Source organism: Rattus rattus, chromosome 11 (genome assembly GCF_011064425.1).
Source record: "Rattus rattus isolate New Zealand chromosome 11, Rrattus_CSIRO_v1, whole genome shotgun sequence".
Taxonomy (NCBI): domain Eukaryota; kingdom Metazoa; phylum Chordata; class Mammalia; order Rodentia; family Muridae; genus Rattus; species Rattus rattus.
Genome location: NC_046164.1, coordinates 4,020,812 through 4,042,849, shown reverse-complemented (window position 1 = coordinate 4,042,849; position 22,038 = coordinate 4,020,812). Strand labels below are relative to the sequence as shown.

The 22,038-nt window shown below is 43.7% G+C and overlaps 2 protein-coding genes across 2 annotated transcripts in view; one reads left to right on the top strand and one right to left on the bottom strand.

Annotated features, from left to right (window-relative positions):
* Rassf6 (Ras association domain family member 6) overlaps positions 1-4,855 on the top strand; it is a 30,923-nt gene extending 26,068 nt beyond the window's left edge. The window contains exons 7-11 of the mRNA XM_032916406.1: positions 1,078-1,179; positions 1,461-1,512; positions 3,570-3,688; positions 3,778-3,875; positions 3,977-4,855. Of these exons, the coding sequence (XP_032772297.1) occupies positions 1,078-1,179; positions 1,461-1,512; positions 3,570-3,688; positions 3,778-3,875; positions 3,977-4,052 (447 nt within the window). The 3' untranslated portion in view covers positions 4,053-4,855. The remainder of the gene's footprint in view (positions 1-1,077; positions 1,180-1,460; positions 1,513-3,569; positions 3,689-3,777; positions 3,876-3,976) is intronic.
* Positions 4,856-9,649: 4,794 nt separating this feature from the next.
* Positions 9,650-22,038, bottom strand: part of LOC116912269 (alpha-fetoprotein-like) — a 41,314-nt gene continuing 28,925 nt past the window's right edge. The window contains exons 13-14 of the mRNA XM_032916257.1: positions 14,151-14,283; positions 9,650-10,064 (exon numbers count right to left, since the gene is read on the bottom strand). Coding sequence (XP_032772148.1) covers positions 9,996-10,064; positions 14,151-14,283 — 202 coding nt within the window. The 3' untranslated portion in view covers positions 9,650-9,995. The remainder of the gene's footprint in view (positions 10,065-14,150; positions 14,284-22,038) is intronic.

The following is a 22,038-nucleotide window of genomic DNA, read 5'->3' as shown; positions in this document are numbered from 1 at the left end:
AGTAAATACATGAATTCAGCAGCACCTACTTGCCAGGTATCACTATAGAGCTCAGGCCAGCCTCGAGTGCTAAGATTATACACATGCTAATTTGAACATCTTTTTAATAAACAGTCTCATTAATCATAAAACCTCTTCTACAAGAGTGGGTGTCATTTTTTCTTCTTTACATAGACTCAAAGTTCACAGACATCAAGCAATTTCTCTTGGGTCATGCAGCTTTTAAAAATATCTTGGAACTTGGCCTGGTCCTATTTGTGTTGCTCCAGAATTCGTTATTAACCAGCGTGATAGATGAGTTCCGTCAGGGGCTGGGTGCTGAACCAAACCTTAGAAATACACAGATGAGCTTCCCGAGGTGTGGGGACAGAGCTTAAGTAGGACACCAGCACACCAACCAGCAACGTCAAAGCCACATAAAGGCCCCCACGGAGATGGTTTAAAGGCGTTCGAACTGCTGATCTCACCCAGACGTACATCTTGTTCTGGATCCTGCCCTGTAGGTCTCGCACTTACACACATGTTGCTTGTGCAAGTGTGGCTACAGTTTAGGTACAGTTTCCTTTCTGATTTTTGTTTTGCTACGATACGTAAAATGTACACATGTCTTTCTATAACATAAGACATTTCACTTACAGAAGGTAAGAAATCTATCATTCCTCCCAGAATTCAGGGCTCTTTCATGGTGCAGGGTCTACCAATCACGTGTGTTTTCCTTCATTGGACAAATACTTACGAGTCCCCTGTTAGACTATCAAGTGCTCTCAACACCGACTTGCTCTCAGACCCTAGACATGTGACGCTTATATCCTATGATTTAAGATTCATTTTTATTGCTTGCTGTAAGAATTAAGTCAATATTTATGAAAAGCTTAGAATGATTTATGTAATGCTTTGCACCGTCGCTCATACAATAACTGTTATTAAGTCTGTGTTTACTTGAGAACACTGTGACATCGCGAGGAGCTGAGTCACCACTTCTTAGAATTACATTTTCCCGCACTTCAGGCTCGAGATACTGGCCACAGTTGGCTGGTAGAGCCTCGAGCTCTCGTGTGATTTGTTATTGTCTTTTAGACGTCCATCTTCACCCCGACCTTCGGATCAGAGACTAAGGTCAGAGCCAATAGTATCATGAAAACCGAAGAAGTGATAAAGCAGCTTCTCCAAAAATTTAAGGTAACCTCGACCACTAACCAGAGCATCACCGCCAAAGCTAATGGAGACACACAAATGTAGTTTTCCGGGAAAGGGCTGAGGGCTGTGAACCAACACCATATGTTCAGTTCTGATGGATGACAACTTCCTCAGATAGATTTCCTCAGGGCAGCTGCAGCCCCCAGGAGCTGGGAAGATGTCATGCTGACAGTAAAGGGGCAATGGGATTCCCCTAAATACTTTGGATCTAATAACATCATCTGGAACAATTACATTTATTCCATTTTTTTTTCCACTGACAGATCGAGAATAGCCCTCGGGATTTCGCTCTTTACATTATTTTTGGGACAGGAGGTAAGAAAATTGGACTCCTTCGACACGTTAGTCTTCTGCCCATGAGGAAGGCAGAAGAGGGGGCCACTTGACTCTGTCAAGAAAGGAAAGAAAGAGAGTAGGAAAGGAAGGAGAGACAGGAAAATGTTTTCGTTATAATGGTTGTTGATTACAGAGTTGGGTATAAGCCTAAAACACAGTCTACCACTGAGCTACACTCCCATCTGGGAGAGGTGGTTCTCGAATATCATAAATCTTCTCCAACTGCACAGAGAGATCAGTTAGAATAAATTCCTTCCAGGAGTTTACGATACAAAGGACTTTGCTTGTTTGCCAGATGTTAAGTTGTCTGAGTGGAGATCAGAATTTCAGGAATCCATCCGTGGAGGGGGAGGCTCTCCAGGAGGTGTTGGGCTTCCTGTGTGTCCCCTCTGTACCTATCTCCTATCCCTCCTTGCCCTAGCACGTCGGTCATCTTGACGTGCCACCTCTCTGACCCTGTCAGCTTGCTCTTCCTTGTTTGTCACATAAGAAGATGAGCTCTCCCTCAGGAGGGAGAACCCGGATCAAGGGCAGGTGGGTGGGATAGATGTCTTCAGTGATGGCTCCAGATCACCAAGAAGCAAGAAGCTAGGGAATGTCAGCTATGGAAGCAAGTGGCTGAGGATGTGAAACCAGGTTAGCTTCCTGTTGTGCTGAGGAGAGGAACAGAATTGTGAGGGCTTCCTGTTGCTCTCAGACCTGGCAGGGGCCAGAAATCAGTGTCTGGTGAATGGGAATGGGAACAAGAATAAATGGAATTCCAAGATGAGAAACAGATTTGGTCACCCAGAGGAAGGGGGAGAGAAAAGAAGAGGGGGTTGGAGGACTGAGGGCTTTCCCTGTGTTTCATTTTCATTAAAATGAAGTCCCAGATAAGAGATCCCTTTGACGAAATATCAGAGGTACTTTTGTGGTAGGGCATTTATTCTAACTTCTTAAATGTTAAATTCTGAAACTGTATCCGTTTTCTTTTGTCTCCTTTTCATGGCTGAAGGGGTGAAACCCACAGATAGTGAAAAGAACTAATCTCACAAATTCTGCATTTATATTTTAGTTCTTGGAAAACCCCAGAGCTGAATGAGATAGGAACAAAAGGAGGAGTTAAGAACAACTTTAAAAATGGAATTACATTAGCTGAACTTGGAAATAAATATTTGTTTAAATCAATGCATAAAAGAATGAATGAACAGATGGATGAATAAATGAATGAGTGAAGTCATATTGTCCCCCCAGTAGGACTAGAGCTTTGTCTAAACAACTGAAATTTAGGTCAAATTATTTGAACTAGTAAGTCGGACCCTATATATTGAAAGCAAGAAGTTCATTTGGAGATTATGTAAAGGTTTTTCTTTTTAGTTTCAATTGATACTAATGTGTCTAAAATGTAAGGTTACTGTTACCCAGTGTCAAACATAGTCCAAGAATATTGAGTGGACTTTTCCAGAAATAACAATTTGTAAGCTTTAAATGGCGTACCATCAGAGTATAGTCATGAACTCTTGTCCTGTCCATCACTGCCCCTGGGATGATTCATCCATTTGTCCTTTGTATCCATACTGTAGACACAACCACCCCACTAGCCACTTAGTATCAGCTTAGTTAGCGAGTCCAGCACTGAGGCTGCATAGTGCTAGTCTTCAAATAATTACAGGGGATGAAAAAGAAGTATAAAAGCAATAACACTGACAATTCTATTAGATTATATTGCGATTGTTCTATTTTGTTACTAGTGATGCTCCCCTCTGACTGTGACTAATTTATAAATTAAACTTTATTGTAGATATGTATGTATACATGTAGGACAAGCAGATAGATGTACGGCATCATATATCATCCTCAGTGTCACATGTTCCTTGGGGTTTGGGAATGTATCCACCATGGGTCTTGGAGCATGGCTTTCCTTTTGGCGGGATAGGAGGTTCTCATGATCTGTTGCTTCTAAAACAAACCAAGGGAAAACCAAAAAGACGAAATTACCTTCTTTTCTTCTTCGAGGATTAACTCTTACACTGGGGTTCATTCCTTTCCATTTTCAGAGAAGAGAAAGCTAAAGAAGACCGATGTCCCACTGCTGCAGAGGCTAATACAAGGGCCATCCAAAAGCAACGCTCGGATCTTCCTCATGGATAAAGACGCAGAAGAAATTAGCAGTGATGTATGGGCGCCCGCAGCCTCGGTGGGTTTGCGCTTGCGCGTCTCCGCTGACTCGGCGCTTCTTCCCTAAAACTCTGTTTTCCTTTTCAGGTGGCTCCGTACATTAATTTTCACTTTTCTTTCTTGGAATCCATCCTTCAAAGACTAGATGAAGAAGAGAAAATGGAGATTGAGAGAATTATGGCAAAGTGAGTCCCGAGTAGACCCCTCGGCATTTCATCTTTCCATAGGTCCTATGCCCTCCAGGTATCCCCCCCCCTTATATATATTTTTTTGTTCTCCTTTTCAGGTTCAATACGGAAAGAGCCTTTATACTGAAGTGTCTTCGGAGTAAACGGGCAGCAAAAACGGAGACCACAGTCTAGAAGCCGCAGCTCCTGCTTGTAAACCCTCAACTGAGTCAGAGGGGGCGCTGCGGAACCGGTGTTCGGTCTGCTCTGCGTCCTATATGCAGGACCTTGACGCTTTGGGATGCTGAAGGCCAGGCAGCCTGCTTCCTCTTTGAAATGCTGAGGCGGGCTGTGGTTCAGAGTTGGACTAAAGCAAGATGGGACTTCATCTGGGGAACTGCAGGAAGCCTGCACGCTGCCGCTTTCCAAATATCATCCATAGCGAATTCTTGAGTGAGCTCGGACTGAAGTGGCCTCGGTCTTGTCACATGGTTTAAATCTGTTTTATCTTGCACTCTTAAAAGAGCGTAGAGCCTCGATGGCTCATAGACGATGGGAAGCAAACATCTCCAGTTCTCGTTGTAAACCATGTTCTGAAACCATCAGGGATCTGAACTGACCGTGTTTCGCAGCTGTGGAAATGTTCGAACATTTTCATACAATTTAGAAATAGATGCGCGAGGGCTGATGGTTGTTAACTCTGTAGTATCAGAGTTACCTGAACTTTTAGAATACAATGGTTTTGGACTTTGTAAAGAAACCTAGACTGTAGGCTGGAGAGATGACTAAGTGGTTCAAAGCATTGACTATATGAACCTATATGACATATAGGTTCAGTTCCCAGCACCTATAGGGCATCTCACAACCGTCTGTAGCTCCCTTCCTGGAGGATCTGATACTCACCTATGTGGGCATTGCAAGCACATGGTGCACAGACACAGGCAGGCAAAACACCTATATATGTAAAAATTAAACAAATATTTTTAAAAGAGAAAACCTTAAATTCTGATTGTCCAGGCCTTTCATTTGTCACCACACCCTCCTATATACCCTCCTAGGAAAGGACTTTACCGCAAATGCCTCGTTGTTGCTGATGGTTCCTGTGGATAAAGCCACGCTGCTGTAACTGAGCCAGGCGGGGGATCACAGCAGCCTTGCTCTTGTATAAGACACTCTCCAGGGTCTCAGAGGTCTGCTAATCCCACTTGGAGAAATAAAAATACTGCGGGGTTTTATTCAAAAACTCTTTATCAATATGGAGTTTTAATCAATATTCTGTCCTGGAATGACTTCCATTTGAATTTTGCCCTAAGGTGTTCAGTCGTGTTACCCGTAGGAAGGTAAGGTTGTATTATCAACATTAAATTGTGAGACAGTTCTAACAGTAAGCTATTCATGGTCAGAATCTCCAGAACTCAGGTTTTGGCTGACAGGATAGGAACAGTGTATCCTTTTGGTCCCGGAAGTCTCCCTCCCTGGTTGAAACAAATTGTTGCATTTCTAATGCTTTATCTATTGAACAAGAAAGACATGGTCTTGTCTCACTAAAAATGGACCAAAATATCCTATATATTGAAACCTATCCAGGTATGGTGGCATATCCTTGCAATCCTACCATTCAGAAGGTGAAGCAGGAAGATTTCTACAAATTCGGGCCAGTGCAGACTACTTAGTGAGTTCCAGGCCAACCTCTGCCTTAAATAAGGCCCTATCTCAAAATATATGCATATATGTATATTTGAAGTCTGCAAGGTGCATGCACCGCGCAGCAAGCCTTGCACAGGAAAAGAGAGATGGTGTGAAAACTCATGGAAAAGAAAATGCAAGTAACTGCAAGTGTAGGCAAAGTACGTGACCAACCGTATTCATTAGTTCAGATCGGTAGAAAGAAACCATGCAGTAACATAAAGTTAGTTTAGCATGAAGAACTATTAAACTATGATAGGACAGCAGCAGTAAAGACAGAAACAGAGCTCTAATGGGTACCGGGCAAAGCCAGACCCACACAGCCCTATCTTGGGTGTTCGTGGAGATGAGGACTAAATATAGACAGGAGGATTCTGGCTAACGATCTGGACTGCACTGGGTTCCGGTTATACCATCACTGCCCTAATCAAAAGCTGGGACCAGGTAAACAGAACCACAGAAAACCGCACCTCACAGGCTGCTCGCGATGGAGAAACCCCTGGATGCAGGGTGAAGAAGGAAAAATCTGGTCTCCAGAAGCCGCAGAAGCCTCTAAGACCTCCAACCGCTATGCTTTTACAGTGCGCCCTCTGCTGGCAAAATCGGATATTGTGCGAGCTGCGAAGGAAGCTACTGGAGCCCTATCACCTAGGTTTCACAGGGCTGATTTCAAACTGAATTTGAGCAGAGAAAATAAAAGCTGCTCTATCAGCGCAACAAAATTCCTATTAGCACACAAAGATTAAATTATTTGACAGATAGTGACGTTTGCTGCAGCAAACGGATTTTACCCTTTGAACACAACTTAGATATTAAATTTATCCTATAATTCTATTTGTAAGATATTATATGGACACCAGAGATACAAAGGCTTTCTTCAAAGTTGTTTACTACGCTGATGCTACAGACACTAAAATTATATTTTAATACTACGGCTAAATTTTCCTTATAAATATAAGAATATATAATCATATTTTAAAATACCCATGCACTAGGATATTATTTACTTGTGTGTTTGTTACACTCATACTACGTATCCACTCACAAACCCAAAACAAGTTATGTATAGATTATAGAATTATGTGTGATTCATGTTTCTCCAACTTTTTATATTTATTGAATATTATACAATGATGCACTGGTTTTTCAATCAGGAAAGAGAACTCTGGGTTGCATGAGAATCATCCACAAAGAGTAAGAAGCTCATTCAAGAATAGATTCCCGCTAGATACAAAATGTTTTTAGTTAATTATTCAAATGACACATTGACCTTACCTTTGTGAGATTTAGCAAACCTTTCTTATCTATCCCCACCCCCACCCCATCCCACCCCCCTGTAATCCTTCCGCAAATCGGCTGAACGTGATGCTTGCCTTTTCCTATTAATTGAGAGACAGGTATAAAGGTGTGGCATTTGATGCCGTGATGTCAGTTAGGATGTGGAATGATGGATCCGGCAGGTTAATCACATCACGTGCTTCTCACACGATTTCAGCATCTAGAAACGTTAAGGGACGGAGCAAAGCAGAAGGGAGAGTGAGTGCCTCACAGAGCTGCTACAGCTCCTTGACCGCTCTGCTGGATCGCTTCTTTAGGCGTTGATCATGGTGTCTGTCCACAGCAATAAAACCCTAACCAAGACAGGCCTAGATGACTAACGTGGGTTCTAAAGCCAAATCTATTTGAACTGTTTTGCGTGGTGCAAGACTTTTTGTCCAAAAAGGCTTCTCCTTGTTTTAGGTGATCTAAATATGCCATTGTCAGTCACATATGAATTAAAATTAAACCCCAGATATCGTACTATGGTTATTAATCATAGAGCCTGTTGAATTTTACAGTTGTACTTTTTGTCTTTCATATTATGTCTTGTACGTAGGATATGCTCAATAAAATGAATAAATGATTCATGAACTATCCAAAACACCCTTATAGATGCTACTGCGCATACCTCTCCTTATTCACAAGTCTGATCCTCTAGCTAGGAACTTTGTTATGTCTTTTACTTAACATCAACTGCCCTCCCCCACCCAAAAAACAAAACAAAACAAAACAAAAAAAAAAAAAACAACCAAAATATATTTTATTAGCTCAGGACTCTGAAGTACTTGGTTAGCCAGCATTACTGTGGAAAGTAGTTGCAGGCTGTGATTGGTGAGAGACCCTGAAGGGGGAGGCATGCCCCGTGGGAGGCAGCTGATGAAGGGGAGAGACCACAGGTTTAACTACCAGGAGTGTACATGGGAAACACATGATAGGATGTAGTTAGAAGGGAAACCTCCAGCCCCATGCGTTTGTACTCTCAATGGTATTTAATACATTAGGGTTGATTCACTGACATCGGTCCTCAAGCAACACAACCTGGGATTTCATATCATTGTTGTACCATCCGCCTTCTACCTTGCCCGGCTTTTTATGGATACTCGTGTACTGATCATAAAATCTCATGACGAATTCCATTTTATATTTGAGGAAAGTACTCCATGAAAGGCTAGGAGATTGACTGAGATATTGAATAGAAGAAACGGGTAGGATTCGAATGGCTAGCATGAGGGATGTTAAGAGTTGAGTGTTAGGAGGCTGGTTCCAGGACTCTGCTCAGACATTCCTATCTAAGGATGCTAAAGCACTTCCTTAAAATGGACAATCTGCATGTAGCCTCCCAGAAACCCTGCCATCCCTAGCTTACTTATAACTCGGACAATGTAAGTGATGTGTCAATACTGTTACACTGTATCGATTAGGGACCAATGACAAGGAAAACTCTATTTGGCGTAGTAACAGTTAAGTATCTTTTCTCCACTGGAGCCTCTTCTGCAGAGCAGGGAGTGGTAACTGTAACTGTTTCACTGAACAGTTGTGAGAGTGGTGTGAATAACACATGTAAATGCTGGTGCTTTGCATATAAGAAGCATCCTGGGAAGGTATCTGTTATACACTCACCCCTCTCCCATTGCAGCCTTCTCTTCCACTAAGCCTCCTTGCCCACCAATCACTTTATTTTTGTCTTAGAGCAGAGGGTAAAGTGCTTGCTGTGGAAGCACCAGGATCTGAGTTCAAATTCCCAGAATCCGTGTGAGGCCAGATGTGATCATGCACATCTGTAATCCCAGGACTCCTGTGGCAAGGATTGGAAGTGGAGTCCAGAGAGTCCTAAGAAGCTCGTTGTCCAGTGAGCTCAGTGGCAAACGAGGCAGGAGGTGATGGTCAACACTGAGTTTGTCCTGTTACTGCCATACACCATGGCACGCATGTGCCCACACTCAAAACACAGAGACACACAATACAAAAACCACAGGCAAACGGATCACTCACACTCTCTGAATCACCTTCACTGCTTGTCCAGCTGTGGAAGTTATTCTTGCTGTCTAGTTCCGAGCAAGGCTCCGTCCTTCAGTGACCTCTCTAGGTCTTGGTTACAGGGGGTGATCTCAAACCCCTGTGCACCAGGATCCTTTGCTCTCCTTTCAGAACTCTGGACATGTGAACTTTGTCCTTATTATAATGCCTAACATTGTATCTTCTCTCAGCTCATCCGTGGCTTAGGCTCCCTGTATTTATCTTTATTTTATCCCTTATGTGCTTTCGTGTGTGTGTGTGTGTGTGTGTGTGTGTGTACACGCGTGAGCACACCCATGCTGCTAGATGTGGGTGTGAAGAACCAACACGCCCTCTAAAAGAGCTGCATGTACTCTTAACAGCTGAACTATCTCACTGGTCTCCACTACAGTATTTTGCACTCTGTGTTGGATACATGGGATGGTCATGTGAATGTTGCTAATGTATGTAAACATATTAATAACTCTGGAGTAGAAAAAGGAACGAGATCAAATGAAGAGCGTCAGTATAAGTTTTCTGTTTCTCCAATCAAAATAATTCACTTATTCAGTAAGTGCTAAGCTATCGGTGTTTGTTATTAAATTAATTATTATTAATTCATATAATTAAATTAATATGGGGAAGAATCAGAATAATTTTAAGTCCCAATTATAAGTTCTTTGTGCCATTTTCAGTGCAACTATTCAAATTGATTCAAATGTATTGGGAGTCCTTGCTGACAATGTCACCCTTGCATACGTCCAGGAGAGCCAGGAGCCGGAACCCATTCGGGAAGGTAACTTTATTCGTGCATTTCCCCCAGTCGTCAGTATTCTCAGGAGTGGCACAGACAGCTCCATGCTGACCTTGAAGTCTACTGTAGGGCCCAACAGCAGTTCCCAGGGAGGTGTGGCTGCACATTAAATTATCTGGAGGCCATGAATGTTCTTTGAGTTCGTGTTTCTGCCACTGCACTTGAGAGGCCTTGAGGTGGGAGAGCTCTGAGAGGCTGATCTGGGTGTCCATGTGCCATCTGCTGAGGGAAAGGAAAGATGGTGTGGACCAGCCAGTGTTCTTCTACAGCACTGAGCCAATGAGAAGGCTCTCTGTCAACTGTTACCTTCCGCAGCGATGATCCTACAACAACACGCTCTGGGATGAGTCAGCCTCTAAGAGGGACTGGCACCTCATGATCAGCTGAGGTCCCTAGGAAAAAAAAACAGGTATATCTGTGAGAGGGAAGAAGTCAAAACTGCCATGGTCCTGGCCCTAAGCAGAAATGACTTGGAGCTTCCATGATGGATCCTGAGGTGATTCCCTGATGCCCTTCCTCTGGGTGTCAGATGTCCCCTCAGGGCCTGGTGACTTAAAGACTCAATTCTTTTTTCAGGCCATCGGAAGTAAAATATTTTTATCTCTTCACAAGATGGCCAGACTTTTGCTGCAGGATAACACATATGTAAATGTACACACATAGAAACAGATGCATTCATATACATCCACACACGCATAAATACACATGGCACACACACACACATATACACACACAAATACATCATACATACACACATACATACATCATACATACATATACATCATACATACACAAATGCATACATGCATGCATATATACATCATAATATATGCATACATGCGTGCATACATGCGTGCATACATGCATACGTGCGCACATATGAACTGGCTTGCCTTCCTAAGCACCCATAGCATTCCTGGGAGAAGGCTGAGTGTACTCCTTTAGCCCCTCCCCCTGGGCTCTGACGTCATCACAGTCCATCATCATTTAGTCAGAACAGTCTTTTTGGGCTTTCTTTGACATATGCTTCTGGGCTTTAAGAAATCCCTCCTCCTTCGACAGCCTGTAAGTTTTAAAGTCAATGTTCCTACTTTAAAAAAAAAAAAAAAAAAAGGTAGTTACCTTTGTTTATGTGCACTGGTGTTTTGCCAGCATATATGTATATTGTATATGTGAGCATGTCAGACCTTGGAGTTACACACAATTGTAAGCTGCCATGTGGTTGCTGGTGTCCTCTAGAAGAGCAGTCAGTGCCCTTAGCCATTGAGCCATCTCTCCAACCCCCTTCTAAGTAAATTTTCATGGGAAGTCACTGTAGAAGCTTAACCAGAGACCTAATTTGTTCTTCATTTCTCCAAAGTTAATGGTAACAGAAGTCTGTTCTGCATCTGTCTTTTCTGACATCATGTACCCCATAGCTCCTTGGTAAACGGTAATTGGTACAACGATCAGTAATGTTGCAAGCCAAATTGTGTAGTACTTAATTTTCAACTTACGGAATTTATAAAAACAAAACAAAACAAAACCCTGAGGTCGGTAGCTCACTGTGACCTGATCAATATATACTTAGATATACGTAGCCAGTCATCCTACTTAACCAGATCATCATTTTTTTTCTTCTTAACTGTATCATACGATTGCAGTAGCTTTGACGGTAGACTCATTAAGCTGGGCGGACTCAGCCTGTGTGGAGTCTGGACCTTTAAAACCATAGGAAGCGTCGTTCTGTGTTAACCTGTGTGGAGCCGCCTCTCAGAGAAAGATGAACCTTTCACGTTGATCATCACACCGACTTCTGCTGCCTCACGGTAACCTTGCTCTGTTCTCACATCCTGTGAGGTGATGACTAGGTCTAGCGTGGTTATCCTGCCTCACAGAGGATTCCGAAAGATCAGACTATAGAGCCTCTGTGACTAGAATGCTTTCCCTGTGCCTGCTGAGGCTTGTTCCTACACACCCATTGTTCCTGAACTGTGGACGTCTCCTTCCTTGGACTAACCAGATTCAGCCTGGTGCTACACATTAGCACCTCTCTTCATCAGGAAAAAAAAAAACAACAAACAAACTGGGTGCCCGTTATTTCACCTCCATGTTTTGGTTTTATTCTGGCCGGCATCCTGACCCTGACTTTGCTTTGTCTCCTTTTCCTTCTTATAGCTTTTCCTTTGTTATGGAGTTACATGATATCTCCCATCTCTAGGGCTTTCTCCTCTTACTGGCCTTCGGGAGATCCCGCAGGTTTCAAGCTCACCCAGGTTCTTCTTTAGCAGGTAGAACAGGTTTTCTGACAGTTACAGTCTCGGGAAACAAACAAAGGAAATGCCTTCCAGCCACCGCGGTTGGCCTTCAGTGCTCTTGCAGCCTCAGCCTCCGCCGGGGGCCAGCAGGCCGAGCCCTGCCCTGGAATCTCAGCTCCAGGAAGACCCTTAGGACAATGTAACAGATTCTCCATTGCCAGTCAGGCCCGGAATCTGTCGGCCAACATAGAAACCAGAGGCGCAAACGTCTAAAGACTCCGGAATATTTCCTTCATCGATCCCTGCCTTCTAGGCTAACCTCTTTATGCATTTTAAACATAGTTTGTTTTAAAACGTAGTGTAGCCTTAAGTACTGATATTTAATATCCCCCCCCAACTCTCCCATTTTTTTTTCCATAATGATGTTGCTTTCCAGTGGTTTCTTTATTTCTACTACCACCCTTTCTCCTGGCTTCTCACCCCAAGCCAGACCTAAGGAAATACCAGAGCATTAGAGGGTTATCTGTCTCCCTCCACAATGAAAAGGGCTTCCTGGGATGCTGTCCTCAGCACAAACACCGCACCAGCAGCAGCAGCAGGGCCTGGGAACGTTCTAGAAACATGGAGTCACCAGACTCCACACAGACCTACTGACTCAACAGCCCCGTAGGCAGAGCATGCTCAGTGTGTTTTAGCTGCCAATCGGACTATACGTACTAAAATCCGTCAGGCCTGGTCTGAAATCAGCACAGAAAAGTAAACACGACTAATGGAGAAAGAATGCAGTAGAACGATGAGTTAACATTCATAAATCCTGGCAACTTTTGACTAGTCTTGCACCCCATTCAGATAACTTCTATAGCCTTCTTGAATGAGGACGAATCTCGGAAGGAATACGGGAAGGAAAAGGCCTTTATAACTAATAAATAAAAATATGCTACGACTGCCAGCCCTTACACAGACTGTCTGGATAGACCCCTATTTATGATGGTCCAACTCAGGATTTTTTTTTTTTTTTTTTTTACTTTACGTGAAAGCCAAGCACAGTTAAATTTGAATTTACATATTTTCCCAAGCTTGAAACAAATGTGCTATCCCCTTAAGGTGCTGGACAGAGGCAGTGAGCCCCAGGTCCCACGCAGACACACAAGAAGCATGAACGACCACGCTCAGATGTGCGGAGTGCCTCGAGGTTGTGCTGCCTGGCGCTTGTTTTAAATGAATATTTAATTTGCCTTTATTCCAACTTATAGTGGATCTGTCGGGATGTTGCTGAGAGAGCTCCGTCAGGCGTTTGACTTTTCCTGAAAGCACAGACTTCAGAGAGGCAGCAGAAAAGAGCAAGTAATTAAAGCAGCGATGAAGGTTATTATCTTTAAAAATTATTCCTGAGAGCCAGTGCTAAGGAGAGCTCGGACCAGCCCCTGCCTGCCTGACCAAATGTAGAGGAACTTGTGTCTCAGTCACAGTCACAGGCCCCTGTAGCTACTGCAGCCAAGCCCTTAGACAAGCCGTCTCTCTCCCGCACCCCTTCCTCATAGGTTTGCTGAGACGCATCCTATGACATCGCCAACAACTTTACAGTCCTGTGGAAAAGCATTCTCTCGTTAACTGCATGCGATATCATTAATTATAGAAAATTGGCTTCCTGACGGTAAGTTGTGTGTGTGCATAAATGTGCGTACGTGTATGTACGCACACGTGCATTTGTGTGTGTGCGTGCGTGCGTGCGTGTGTGTGTGTGTACGCGCACGCCAAGTGTGCAGTCTGGTCCCGTCCTTCCCTTTCTGTGTTCCTGAGCCTGTGTTCATGAAGTTCTGCCCACTGAGGAAATAAAATTCTTTTTACCTGATCCCAGATTACGCTCTCAGAGAGCAACAACTCATGATTGTCCTGAGAGGAAAAAAAGCTCAAAATTTTCTCCAGCACAGGTTTAAACTGTCATATTTTTTTTTAATTTTTAATTTTTAAATGACTCTGTTTCTCTACTCTTAATTCAACCTCCCACGCTTCCTTCTTACTATCCCCTCCGTCTGGCACCAGAGATATTGTGTCTGATTCTCCTCGTCTTTCCAAGCATCCATAAGTGTTAAGATGCCCAGAGCCCGGGAACTGTATGGTCAGCCACTCCCATCCATCCAGTCTGCGATCTTCTAACATCACAGTCGCAATGGGCGAAGGGTTTTCCTTGCAATAACACCGTGACACTCCTTTGCATGTTTGCTTGAATGACGTGCGTACCTCTTGTTGAAAGCACGCTTCTCTCCTCTGTGCATGGCAGCACTTGCCCAGTAGGAGCAGGAAACCCTCGCCAATGGAATGGAACGCCTCCTCTGCTACACGCGGCTTCTGCTTCACGAGGTTACTGAGGAGCCTAAGGCAGAAGCGGGGGACGGGCATTAGCTCCTGAGTTTGCAGGGCTGTCTTACTGCTTTAGATTCTCAGAGCATCCTTGACTTCCCCACACCAAGACGCTCTTCAGGTTAAGGATACGGAGAAGCAGCCTGTGGCCTCACAGCGCATGCGCACGCAGCTCTACCTTCATCTCACATGAACATCCCGGGTCGATTCTTCCTTCTTAGCGGGAGGAGCCCATCACTTTAGTTATCACTGTTTAACTCCTGCTGAGGTAAGCAACTCCTTTTCCTGCCATTTTCGTACATACGGATAAAATGCAGTACCTTAATCCCCTCCCCCCTTTATTTCACATTTCGAGCGACCAGCTGACTTCCTCGTGAACACCGCTAGTCTGGCGCGGTGGAAACTGAGAGCCTCCTGCTTGTTGTTAAGGACAAGACCTGTAGATGAATTTGAAGAGGCAGTGGCTGGCCTATACCTCAGATTTCTCTCACAGATGACTCGGCCACGTCAAGCCAGAGCATTTGAGGCACCAGGAGTAATCAGAATGTCGTTCTGGTTAAAGTGCCCCTACTCACTCACATCTAAGCCTCCTACGCAACACTGACTACATTACCAATCTTTCCCTTTCTGTTTTCCTTTCTCTTCCTTTCTTCCTTCCTTCCTTCCTTCCCCTCCTCCTCCCTCCCCTCCCTCCCCCTCCCTCCCTCCCCCCCTCCCTCCCTCCCTCTCTCTCTCTCTCTCTCTCTCTCTCTCTCTCTCTCTCTCTCTCTTTCTCTCTTTCTTCCTGCTTAGAACAAGAGAAAATTAACCACAAGAAAAATAAGAATGAAGAAGAAACAGGAGGCTACTACCTAAAGACTATACATGGACTGACCCTGGGCTCCAACATCATAGGTAGCAATGAATATCCTAGTAAGATCACCAGTGGAAGGGGAAGCCCTTGGTCCTGCTAAGACTGAACCCCCAGTGAACTAGATTGTTGGGGGAGGGCGGCAATGGGGGAGGATGGGGGAGGGAACACCATAAAGAAGGGGGGGGGAGGGGTTAGGGGATGTTGGACTGGAAACCAGGAAAGGGAATAACACTCGAAATGTATATAAGAAATACTCGGGGTTGGGGATTTAGCTCAGTGGTAGAGTGCTTGCCTAGGAAGCGCAAGGCCCTGGGTTCGGTCCCCAGCTCCGAAAAAAAAAGAACCAAAAAATAAATAAATAAATAAATAAATAAATAAATAAATAAGAAATACTCAAGTTAATAATAAAATAATAATAACAACAACAACAACAATAATAATAATAATAATAATAATAATAAAATGCAAAAAAAAAACCAACAACAACCAGGAGGCTAGGGCTAGGGCTCAGCCAGTAAAAGAGTCTGCCATGCAAACATTAGAATCTAAGTTTGGAGCTCAGCTTCCGCCTAGAAAGCCAGTTTGGCCCCTCCCTTGCCGATGACACCAGCTCTGTGGGATTGGTGAGACAGGGGATCACTAGGGATAGTCTTGAGAGATCCTGTTTCAGAGGAATTACACAGAGTGTGATAGAGAGATGACCAATGCCTGCCCCTAGCCTCTGCACACACTTGCACACATGTGCATATACCATGTATGCACACACGTGCACGCAGGCGCGCACACACACACACAATAGGGGGCGTATGCATTAATCAGTACTATACTGCTTATCTCAAAAACCACTCTCTGCCTTTTACAAACACACCTTGGTAGTTCCCAGGGCTCTAATGACGTGCCATAAATGGGTATACAAGCAAATACTTCAAAGTTTTAAGCCATACTTCTTTGACATCTGGGCTCAGGCAGTAAATAGTTCAGGCTTTTCTGATTCAAAGACAAAAATTGGACACATTATATTTGGGTGAGCCCCACCCACCCTGGCTCACTAGGTTGACCCAGGCTGTCCCTAGTGGCAGAACTGGCTGTGACAGTTATCATCAGATGTGTACAGGAAGTGTAGTGAGATCATGCTATTGTCTATTTCTCTGTCCCTGTGACACTCAGGTCCAAGCCAAGCATGGATCTCTTTGCTGCTGCCGGGGAGCTGGCCCAAGACATACAGGTCACAGGGCACTCTGTTTCCAAGACTGAAATGCTTCCTGCTCTCTTCTGTCTCTTGGCCACAACCACTCGTGCATGATTCAGAACAGGTCCTGGGTAACTGTCAGCGTGGTCACCTGCTGAGCAAATTGGGCTATGGTTCATCAACTCAAATGGTGCCCACAGGTCCTACAAACTCTGGGAGGGTATGGACTACGGATTCAACATGAAACGTTAAAAGCAGATGCCCATCTTGGTGAGGTGCCCAGTTGGCATGCTTCCTTAAAATTCCTGTTTCTGTCGGACATGATGATGCATACCTTTAATCCCAGCATTTGGGAGGCAGAGCCAAGAGGATCTCCAAGGGTTCAAAGGTAGCCTGGTCTACAGGTTTAATGGTGCATAGCTTTAATCCCAGCATTTGGGAGGCATGATGTTGCCTACTTCTGAGAAGTTAAAAGTTAAAAGGCACAGCCAAGGGAATTCAGGCCATCTTATCTAAACTGGCGTTTCCCTAGTTCTATGTCCTAGGAATTTAGGTAAAAACAGAAATGGTGACAAGAGAGTCTAAATAAAAATTTCTCTGTAGTAATTTATAACAGAAAGTGAAGATAATATTTAAGTCCAACAATAATCAATGGTTAGAGTCATATAGCAGAACATTACCGGGCCATTAAAATGAAGAATAACTAGTGACAGAATGTATATAAAATATGCAGTGTAATATTTTAAAGAAAAAATATGAAACAATGTGGGTCGCTGTCAGCTTTCGGCGTATGCTAATCTTTGCTGCATCTCAGCCAATGTGCCCATAATTTTATTTATGATTTCAGTGTTATGATTTCTGTCTTCCTCTGAAAGCGCCCTGCATTTTGCTTTTGTAACAGGGACTTCAGTATCTTTGGGCATAACTCACAAATCTGTGGGGTGAGCTTCCATCACAAAAGCTGAGTGAGAAGTCTACCTAATGAGAGAGGCTGATCCGGGAAGCAGGGAGAGCTCTGCTGCCTGCTAGGTCTTTCTCAGACTCAGTTCCAAATCACACATGCGGGGGTAGGCCGGGGGAGGGGCACTGGGTGGCGTTGCCAGCCAGGTCTCTCTCCATAAGACTCAGTTTGGAACCAAACCAGTGCGGAAGGTCTAACTCTTTGAAAAAGTACTGAGAAAGTGTTTTCTCGAAAGTCCTGCAAATCATTAAGGCATATCAACTGGGCCATGGCAGTCCCTCGAAATCATGTCATCCTGGGAGGGGAGAGGGACGCCGGCTTTGTGGGTGATGGCGGTGACTGCAGTCCAGGGCTCCTCCCTGTGAGTCTGGAGTAGTACCAGGGTCACATGCCTGGAGAGCTTCTGGGGACTGTGAAAGCGGAGGAGTGTCTCATACACTCCCCCCCCGAGAGCCGTAGGTGATTGGTGGCACAGAAATGCTACGTAAGCAGGCTGTAGCAAGAGCCGACAGGACCTGCGTTTATCATGGAGAACCCAAAGACTGGGGAGCAGGAGGCGTTTAGGAAGTGTGCGCCCACCAGACAAATATGACATCATAGACTCCTGTGTCACACGTGACTTTATAATGTATATCTCTGCACTGTTGGGCTTAAATGATAATTCTCGTCTCGATTTGTCTTACTTTACAAATGATCAGTTACCTTTATCATAAAAAGAATCAATGCTTTAAAAAAAGATCAGAACACGATATAACATCTTTCTTGCCAACTGTTCAATCCATATTCAGTCTTCATTCTTAACTAGACCTAACCTGAGTCCGTCTCAAATGAAGACAGCGCGTTTGTGTCTCCGTGCCCTTTGATCTACATGGTGTGGGTATAAAATCCAACCAGTTTATATTACCTTTGAATGGTAACTACCAGATGCTAACAAATTTACTACTCAGAGTGAGGAACACAGACTTCTTCCCATTACAGTTGTGTGTGTGTGTGTGTGTGTGTGTGTGTGTGTGTGTGAGAGAGAGAGAGAGAGAGAGAGAGAGAGAGACAGACAGACAGACAGAGAGACAGACAGACAGAGACAGACAGAGACAGAGACAGAGACAGAGACAGAGACAGAGACAGAGACAGAGACAGAGAGAGAGATAGATCTGAAGCTTGTGCGTCCCGCTGGACTGGCTGGTCAGGCCAGCCCAGAGATCCTCCTGTCTCTGCCTCTGTTGTTGCAGGGACATTGAAGTTTCATGTAGGTTCGGTAGGTGCTGGAGAAGAAACTCGGGTCTCAGGCTTCCATCAAGCACGTTAAAACCCGAGCCATCTCTCCAGACCTAGGACTGATTCGTTCTATAAATGGAAATGTGTGCATCTCGACAAGCACCTCCTCATTTCTCTTGCTCTAATGTTCCTTGGAAAATACAAAATCATGAACCCTGGCAACCTACAACACTGGACTTCTCTGTTTCTAAGCATGATGGTGAAGGTGACGGTGATGTTGGTGATGGTGGTGGTGGTGATGGTGGTGATGGTGATATTGGTGGTGGTGGTGATGATGATGGTGGTGGTGGTGGTGATGATGTTGATGTTGGTGGTGATGTTGGTGGTGGTGGTGGTGGTGTGGTTGGTGTTGGTGTTGATGGTGAGGGTGGTAGTGGTGATGGTGGTGTTGGTGGTGATGGTGGTGATGGTGATGGTGATGGTGGTGATGGTGGTGATGGTGATGGTGATGGTGATGGTGTTGGTGGTGATGGTGGTGATGGTGATATTGGTGGTGATGGTGATAGTGGTGGTGATGGTAGATCCACTTGCACACATTTTTAACTATGTTATTCAGTTAGGATCTCCTTCTCTCCTGACACCCACCAAAAAAGGGAGGGCACCTCATCCCAGTTCCCCTACGTATTCACTTACTAGCAAATAATTAGGGACAGTCTTGACTATCCTAATGAAGTCTTCAGTTATAAGGAAACTTCCTCACATGCATCCCCCTCTCTCTTCTAACTCACAACTGCGAGTTCCCAAACACCTCCGTGACTGTACACCTCTCAAATGCTCTAGTCTGATGTCTGGAAATAGCTTTTTTTTCCCACTCTCCAGGCTGTCTTTCTGCCAGCCCTTCAGCTAGTTCACGGATGCAGTTCCCAGAATGGCCAGTAGAGGGAGGAAGAGCACAAGAGCTGAGTATGGAAGTTCACCCTGAAACAAGGCATGCCGGGCAAGAATGGATCTCCTGTCGCCTGAATTCAGGACATCTGGAAATGAGGTTCGGCACGGGAAGTTCGGGGAGTCGTTACCTCTGATCACTCCGAGCGCACAAGCTGCTGTTTCTATAAGGGCGACGGGCGTGGGAGGGCTCTGCTGCCTCATAGCAGGGCTCACCCCCCACCATGGTCGCATCCAGAGGGTCCTTTTGAGGCTGTTTACCTCTCCTGTCCCCTTCTCATCCCCAGCCCCAGTCTCACCCTCGCAGCCTCTGTTCCTCTAGTATTCTCAATACTTCAGTTCTTTAGTTTAAATTTTCTATATCCGATTTTGACCCTAATTACTACCAGTTTGTTTCCAGATTTTTGTTTCCACGGTATTCAGTGTTCACTAAATTATCTATTATTTCATTTAAAGCAAATCCTCCTGTTTATATACTACTTAAAATTAATCTTCACATTAGTTTTCATACTTGCTTTCAAATATTTTCTTTCAAGGTCTATTATCTATTTTCTTTTTCTTTTACTCAGTACTAGGGAATAAAGACAAAGACTTACTCATGCTTAGGGTGAGTATATACTAATAGTATACATATACATCGAGCTAAATCCCCCCAGACCTTTTTTATTCAGATTTAGAGACAGTCTCACTGGCCTCACACTCACTGTGTAGCCCAGGCTTGCCCAGAACTCACAGCAGTCCCTCTGAATAGTTCCGACTACAGGCTCCTTCCAGCAAGCCCAGCTCCTATTTCCTGTTCATCTGTTACTCTTCAGTTTTTCTATGACCTCAGCTCCTGCTTCCTGTCCATGTTGTGTGATCTCAGAGTGAGACCTCCTTTCCCATCCTCAAGTTTCTTCGTAATTAAAATGCTGCAATGACGTTACCTACCTCATAAATTTGCAGTGAGCATTTGATGAAGAAATAACATAAAGTGTCCCGAGAGCCTCTTCGAAGAGCAGCAAACCTTATTTCCTAGAGGGAAATTAACTTCTCTCTTGTATCCTCACATCAAACCTGGACTGATTGTCACTAAGTTACAGGCGCCTTTAGCAGAAGGAGACAATATTTAGTTCTGATGTTTGGTGTAAATGCTATCGGCATAGATAGGTTTCTGTGGTCCTATGCAAGTCTGCAAGGCACTGCTCATCACTGCTCTCATCTTTCCCTGGAGGTTAAACTACAGACTAAGAGTGTACGAGCTTTACCTCATCTTCACTTAGCCATCAGGTAGAAAGGATGTGTCCATTCTTATTATTGGAGGAAGGAAAGGGAGGGGGAATGTTGTAATTATATATAAAATATGTATTATATTATATTATATTAGATTAGATTAGATATTATGTATGTATATTATATATAATATGTTATATATTGTATTACATTAAATATATTTATTATATTTATGTTATGTGTTATATGTTATGTATTATGTATTATACAATGTATATTATATTATATATTATATGTTATGTGTTATATGTTATATACTATATAGGATATAGTATACTGTGTATTATATATTATGCAATATATATTATACATTATGTATTATACATTACATATTATATATTATATACATACACACATATATGTTGGAGGTTGGCCTGGTACTATGTATACAGATGTACAAATGCTAAATACTGGCTCCCAAGATCAAGTTGCCCCCAGATGAGTGGATTTCCACATACACCAGCCTTTGATGTATAAAACTTCGTCTCCAATTTAAAGCTATTTGTTAAATAAAAGTGGCTACAGCCAATTACTAGGGAGAACAGAGGTAGGCGGGGCTTTAGTTACGGGGCTGGTCTTGGCATCACAGGTAGGGACCACAAGGAGAGAAGGAAGAAGGAGAAAGGAAGGAGGAGGAGGCTTCCAGGAGACTGAGTGGATCATGAGCACAGCACGTGATCGAAAAGTGGGTCCTGAACAGGCTGATGGAGCGAAAATAGCCTGGAAGGGCTTGGGAAGCACAGCTGGGAACTAACAATCCTGCGTTAGAAAAATTAGATTACACGTCCTCATAGAAGAAGGGGGAGGGGGTGGGATAGATGGTTTATGGACGGGAAACCAGGAAAGGGGATAACATTTGAAATATATTTAAAAAAAATAAAAATGTTTTAAAAAATCTTTAATACACAATATAGTGATCTATAGACTTTTCAGTTAAAACCTGGGATAACTGGGCCAACCACAAGGTATCGGTGCACAGAAATATTTTATTTTTAAGTACGTGCAGTGATTTGAAATACACTGTTGATTTTTATTGATGACAATGTCATAAATTCTACAAATAGGACTGTGGTATCAGTAGCCAAAGGAAAAGATATTTTAAATAAAGATTTCTGAGGGACAAAAATATTAGGTTATGTTGTAAAAATTGTTTAATCCCGGCCCGAGGTTTCTACCCCGCCTTAGGTATTGCTGGCTTGGGGTCGGAGGAGAACCAGGATGTTGTAATAATTATTTAAATCCCAGCCCAAGGTTTCTACTCCGCCTTTATCATTTAAGTTCCCGGATGAAAACACACACACACACACACACACACACACACACACACACACAC